Source organism: Notothenia rossii (genome assembly GCF_949606895.1).
Source record: "Notothenia rossii genome assembly, chromosome: 4".
NCBI lineage: Eukaryota > Metazoa > Chordata > Actinopteri > Perciformes > Nototheniidae > Notothenia > Notothenia rossii.
The window spans coordinates 32,991,331-32,998,177 of NC_136902.1; the positions used below are offsets into that span (position 1 = coordinate 32,991,331).

Below are 6,847 nucleotides of genomic sequence, written 5' to 3' on the forward strand. Positions count from 1 at the left end.
ACTAGTTTTAGCTCTCAACAAGTTTATCTTACCTTTTTTCACCTAGTTATCATTTTGTTTGTATTATTCATGCATATTTTACGAATCACTACCCCCTCAAATGGAAATATGTGTTTACATAAATGGTGACCGAACCGTTTGAGACCCACTGAGATAACTTAAACTAAGTGAACTATCTAAAGACTCAGAGAGTAATTTACCTCACCAGAGCTGTAGTTATCAGCCTCTCAGTCTGACAGCAAAGGACTTTCCCTCCACCTTGTTGTTGAAAAAGCTCCTTATATCCGTTAGCGCAGCTAGCTAGCACCAGATGCTAACAACAATACACGTAACCGGTGCGCGCGTTTTCTCGCTCGCTCGCGCCACACATACACCAACACACACCCTCCCGAGCTTGAATGACACACAGAGACCAATGGAGGGCATTAGTATGATCTGTATGAAAGTGGCAATGTCAGCAGGCCACGTCATGTAGACAGCCAGTCACCCTCTGTGAGGCAGAGTCAGACCCACATTTGCGCTGCGTTGCGTTTACAATATATACGTATATTGCCGGCGGCTGAGTACCGGCATTTTACTGAGTACCGGCACCTTGCCGGTACTCAGTAAGAAGTGCCGGTACCACATGGGTAAAAATCAGAAGTGCCGGTACTGCGTACCGGTGAGTACCGGCCCAATTCAAGCACTGGGTACTGCAATATTTGAAGAGCTGGAGCGGCGTTCCGGTGCTCTCCGTAAGCACTCAAGTCTAACTCCTTTCAGACGAGACATAACCATGTGAAGACACGTTACGCTCGTGTTGTGTTCAAGGAACCTGTCCTTGGCCAGGAAAAACAGGCACTCGCTTGTTTAATTATTTTGCGATCTAAATTTCTTCTTCTTTTTTGAAGTGAGACCTTGACGATCTTGAGGCTTGCATATTTTCTCAGAAGTGGTTCAATGCCTTCACCTGAAAACCGTCTGTCCAACTCGGCCATCATATTGTCCAGCACAGGGAGATATAAATGACAGTAGATGGCGTGAGCCTCAAATTGTCCGTCTATTTCCTCATTCCTTTCATCTCGTTGGCGCTGCCCAAGTGTGGCCCCCACTACATACTGGTAAAGCGACAAAGGGGGTCTTGAACTTCTTTTTCGCTTTGCCATGGAGGGGGGGTCACTTTCTGCAGTGGCAACTGGCATGCCGACGTCCTCGCCAAACTGCTTGATCTGGCTCCATATGTCTTGCCAACCTTCCTCCTCTCCTCTGCGTTCCCTCAAGTGTGCTCTCAGACTGTTGATCGTGGAGGCAGCATCTGCAAGTGTTGTGGATTTGGACTGAAGTTTCTTGTGAACAACGTGCACAACCCGCAGTAGGTCCTCAAGGATAATGAGGCAGGCGATGAAGCCAGGTGTGGTCATGTGATTATACAACCCACTTGCTTCCACTGACCATTTCTCTCCTTCATCCACCATCTCCTTCAGACAGCGTGTGATAGGCACATAATGTGATTTAACCGCAAAGACGCATCGCCATTTGCTCGCCCAACGCGTGTCACTGGGTTGCCCAATTTCCTTTGCCTTCATCTCGAGTGTTTTCTGCATTGCCAGAAACCTGTGGTGGTTGCTTGGTTCTGAAAACACGGAGTACAGCTTATCAATAACATTTAACGTCATTTTGATGTCTCTGTTGACTGTGCATGATTCCACCAGGACCAGATTAAGTTTATGGGCCATGCAGTGTACGTAGATGGCAAAGGGGTAATCTTCCTTGATACGCTGCTGCACTCCAGTTAAATGCCCAGACATAACTGAGGCCCCATCATACGACTGTGCGACTATTGGGACGTCCTGCAGTCCACATGACTCCAACCCCTTCTTGATACCCTCAACAATCCCAGCAGCATCTCGGGAGGCAGAGCAGTCAATGAAGCAGATTAATCGCTCCTTAACCTGTAGCTTTTCTGCATATCTGATACACACAGACAGTTGTTCAGACTTTGATGATTTGGCCTCATCCGCGATAACCGTGAAAAAAACAGTCTCACGCACTGCATTTGCTATTTCCTCTCTGACTAGCTCTGCACACAAAGAGATGACCTCGTTTTGAAAATCTGGACTTGTACAATTAAAGTACTTCTCATCCTGCATTTTGCGGAAACTTGGGTCATACTTGCCGAGGAAGTCGCACAGACTCAAAAAGTTTCCCTTTGTTTCATCATCATCATCCGGCTTGCTTTTATCTGTTTCTGTATCGACTGTTTTTGTGTGCTTTTTTTCATTTTTATTTTCTTGTATTTCCTTTTTTCTCCATTGTATTTCCCGATGTCCACGGAAAGGGAGGCCCAGTTGAGACAGCAGCTTAACGACATCCACGACCTTTGTCAAATACTCCCTGTTTTTATCCACTGTGTTCTGGTGACTGGTTGACAAGTGGACTCTGACAGATCCATGCTTTTCAGTTTCCTTGTAGCCCTCCCACAGTCTCATGCAGGCCTTGTGTTTTTCACAAGAGCTATGCTTTATCAGCCTCTCAGTTAGCTTACTCCAATATCGCCCGCCTTGTTTAGCTAGTGTGTCTTCCTCCTCTCCAATCTCCTTGGAAAAGTGGCGGCAACAAAAAAAAAACACTGCGTCCCTTGAAACCGAGTACTCCAGCCACGGATGCTTGTTATAAAAGAATGCAGAAAAGCAACGATTTCTATCTCCAATTTTGTGTCTTGGGAAAACGGGAAGTACTGGCTGTTTGGGGCCCACACTTTTATCTCCTAGGTCACTGGGAAGTTGACCGCCATCAGAGGCTGTCTCACAGGGATTGCAAGCGGCGGGAGCTGCGGTGCTGACCGGCGCCAAGATGTGGTGGCTGGTCGACGGGCGAGGCGGGACTGGCGGGTCCGGAGCAGGTGCAGCTTGGGTGGCAGCAACGGTGGCGCTGGAACTTGAATCCGAAACTGGAGTTGTTTTGGTTCCGAAGAACCTGCGTATATCCATTTTTTTAGTCTTCTCCTGTCAGGTTTTGGCGGCTGGCAGACTCGACTTGTCTGAATTTGAGTGCTCAAAGTGCGCATGTGCGTGCAGCGTGTGAGGGCGCAGCAGCTGCACAGATCGTCTGTGTAGACTCATTTTTGAGTAATGTTCTGTCTCTGACAGTAGTACACACTGAGACAATATGTTTGTGGATTTAAATTTATTATGTTTATTGAGTTTGCATTTATTGATATAGCGTTCAAGAGTTATATTTATCTAGGCCACCTACTATCTGTACATCATAACAAAAAAAAACAAAAAAAAGACTCCGGCCACCAGGGGGTGCCGGGCACCCCGGGAACCCCCCCAAACTTCGCCTATGTGAAACGCTGCCTGTACGTCGCGAGTTCATCCGCCATATGAACGCACTGCAAACGGAAATGTAATCACGGTTCGCTGACATAGACGAGTATGTCTCCAAGGAATTGTGGGTTTTAGATCCCTTTATTGCCAAAGTTGAGGATGTGGAATACCTGGATTGCGAAGATGAGCTCATACTCATACTACCAGGAAAAAGGATTTTAAAAGTTTGTGATTCTCAAAGGACCAAGCCTTGCTCCAAAGATCACACTGCATGCCACGACCAGGATTACACTCCCATTCAGTACGACATATCTATCAGAAACAGCCTTCAGCGCACTTGTTGCCATCAAAACAAAAGCACGCAACACACTGGACGTTCACAACGACTTTAGACTGGCTGTCACTCACATTACACCGGACATTCCATCCCTGGCTGCGGGCGTGCAAGCCCAAGGTTCACATTAATGAACCTACTTGAACCTCGTCTTCTCTCTGCTACCTGTTCCATGGCAGACAAGCATTTGATGTACCTGCTTAATATGCCAGTTTTTCATTTTAGTTTTATACAGGCCTATGCAACCATATTACCATTTATTTATTAGACATAGTATATTCTTTTGAAGTGTCCTGTTCTTCGACATTTGAAATAAATATGATGCATACATTTGCAAGTTAGTAGCTAATAAAAGCATACAAAGACAGAAATGTATAATTTTTTCTTTAATAGAAATGTTTCTTCTGCGCGTAAAGTGTCTGTTTCAGTTGGATGATTTGTCCCAGTTGCTCCGATCAGATCGGTCTCCTCCATTTTGTAGATTATTTACGATTTTTTTAATCCACATAAACAAATCGCCAAAATCCGGCTTACTTTGAGCATGTGTTTTAAACAGTTGAATCCCTTTGTGAATTGTTTCTACTTGCGCCGTCCTTTAATTTCTTGATACAGCGGGCATCCAAATTCATTAATCCTGAGTCCAATAACTAACAAAGTCACTCCAATTATAGTGCTCCTTAATTACGCTTTCATCCTCCTTTAACAAAACACTTCACATTCATCCAGTTTGTGACAGTAGTTGTAGCATTTTTGAGACTTTTAAACTTTAATTACCGCTGTTGCCGTGTGTGTGTGTGTGTGTGGGGGGGGGGGGGGGGGGTAACCGCTGTTACCAGGCACGGCTGTCACTACCCGATCTGCCCCCCTGCCCGATCTGTACTGCGTATGTGCGAGATGGTCCGCCATACTGGACAACTACATACGGCAACTGTAATAGGACACTTCACACAGTGGCGTTTGGCAAAGCAGAAAAAGAACACAAAAAACCGGGAGAGATGAGTTATTGTTATGACAACGTGACTTCACTATTATTTAACAACTCTTTTTATTGGGTTCTTTTATTTGGGGTTAATTACATTGTCAGAATAAGTGAGACATAGATTTAACTTCTGTTAGACAGCTATATGCCATACATTTTTGCATACATTCACAGTACATATTTATTCAGTATGATAACTGCCAAACAGAAGTTAAATCCATTTTCTTTTTTTGCTTTGCCAAACGCCACTGTGTTAAGTGTCCTCGTTGGGTTGCCGTACGGAGTTGTCCAGTATGGCAGACCATCTCGCACATGCACAGTACAGATCGGGCAGGGGGGCAGATCGGCAACAGCGATAATTAAAGTTTCAAAGTTTTGGGGTGTCGCAAATTCCAACAGGAGTCATTTGGGGGGTCCTGGGTGAAAAAGGTTGGGAACCCCTGGTCTATTTCATGGCGAATACAGTTGCTGCTTTATTTATGTCTGTATGACGTTGTTGTTAGTGTGAAAGGAGCAGCTACAGGTTAGTTTAGCCTGATCAATCACCCCCGCCCCCTCTCCAGCGTCTTGTTTGAATGACAGGAGTAAACACAGAATTAATGCTTTATTAATTCATGGTTTTTAAGGGGCTTATCTCCATGTAAATACTATGGTAGACTACCCAATATTCGCATCGCTCTAATCGCTCGAGTTTCACCACGGCTGTCAGCTGTGTTTGCTCCTGTCATTCAAACAAGACGCGCTGGAGAGGGGGCGGGGCATATCTCCATGTAAATCCTATGGGGATACCAAATACAACAAAATGAACATATTTGACCGTGATTTAATTGTAATACACGTTTCAAAGTGATGCCGAAGTAACTACATACTGATAACGGTTAGTAAAAACCATAAATTAACGCTTTGACAAGTCTGCTGACAAGACGGCAAGCTTTTCAAATGCGTGTTTTCTGAATGGAATCGGATCCATCAGGCTAAACTAACCTGTAGCTTCTCCGTCCACACTCACAACTAGGGATGCACCCAATATTCGGCCGAAAATGGTTAAAAAGTTCCTTTCGGCTTTCGGCCGAAAGGGTTCTAGTACCGAAAAAATATCACCGAATGTCACAGAACAGGGTTACTTTGGTAAGCTAACGTGTTGTTGTGATGACGTGGCGACAAGCACAGCGCGCGACCATGCTCGCGGCTGGCTCACAGCCAACATGTCTGCCGCTTGGAGATATTTAAAAATATCAGAGAAAGAGGCGCAGATTGCGATTTGTAAAACGTATTACGCTGACATTTCTCGAGGGGGTGTAACTGCAAAGACTTTCACCACTTCGGGATTACTCCGCCACTTGAAATCAAAACACCCGGACAAATATGCGGAGTAAGATCAAATCACAAGCACTGACAGCGAGAGACTGTTCAGCGCTGCCTCTCATGTGCTTGATGAGAAGAGGAACAGACTTATGGCTGATAAAGCAGAGAAGCTAATGTTCATTAAAAAGAACCTCCCACTTTTCCTTAATAAGTAGACAAGGCTGGCTTATCATAAGCTTATCTAGTTCTACATGTCTACTCTATACCCACTTTCTTGAACAATTTTCATTGTGAGTTATAATTCACCATCTCAGGTTATCATTAGGGGGAAATGACAACAGCACAGTGTTCAATATATTGTACTTTCGGTATCTAAATGATACAATGTTGTTTACATTGCTCATGAGGACAGACCACCTTATTTGCAGATTCTTGAAATTGTAATTTAATTTGTAATTGATTGTGGATTTTGTATCCAGTTTTCACTTTATGTATCTTTATACAATGTTTACTACTTTGCTTATGAGGACAGACTTATTTTCGGCCTTTCGGCATTCGGTTTTCGGCCAACTGTTTCCTATTTTCGGTATCGGTTTCGGTCAAGAATTTCCCATTCGGTGCACCCCTACTCACAACAGGGTCATACAGACATAAATAAAGCAGCGACTGTATTCGCCATGACATAGATAGTCTGTGGTTTGTACATGTTTAACTTTTGTCCAGCTTCTGAACAGATATGAGGAGCTGTGAGCTCTGAGTGTGTGCTAGGTGCTAACGGCTGATGTGTTGGGTTGGGACATATTGCGCTGTCGGGCGTTAACCAATCACGAAGCGTCATTTCTTGACTGGCAACAAAAACAACCAATCACAGGAGTGCTTCTATGGCTGGCTCTGTCCAATCATAAACAAGAAGTGTTCTCC

General features: G+C 44.6%; 1 protein-coding gene across 1 annotated transcript; it reads right to left on the minus strand.

The window, feature by feature from the left end:
* Positions 1–526: 526 nt before the first annotated feature.
* Positions 527–2,588, minus strand: LOC307036898 (zinc finger MYM-type protein 1-like). The gene is made up of 2 exons (XM_079677525.1): positions 623–2,588; positions 527–591 (listed from the first exon to the last, which is right to left on the minus strand). The coding sequence occupies exon 1, from the start codon at positions 2,466–2,468 to the stop codon at positions 789–791; it is 1,680 nt and encodes a 559-aa protein (XP_079533651.1). The 5' UTR covers positions 2,469–2,588; the 3' UTR covers positions 527–591; positions 623–788.
* Positions 2,589–6,847: the final 4,259 nt, after the last annotated feature.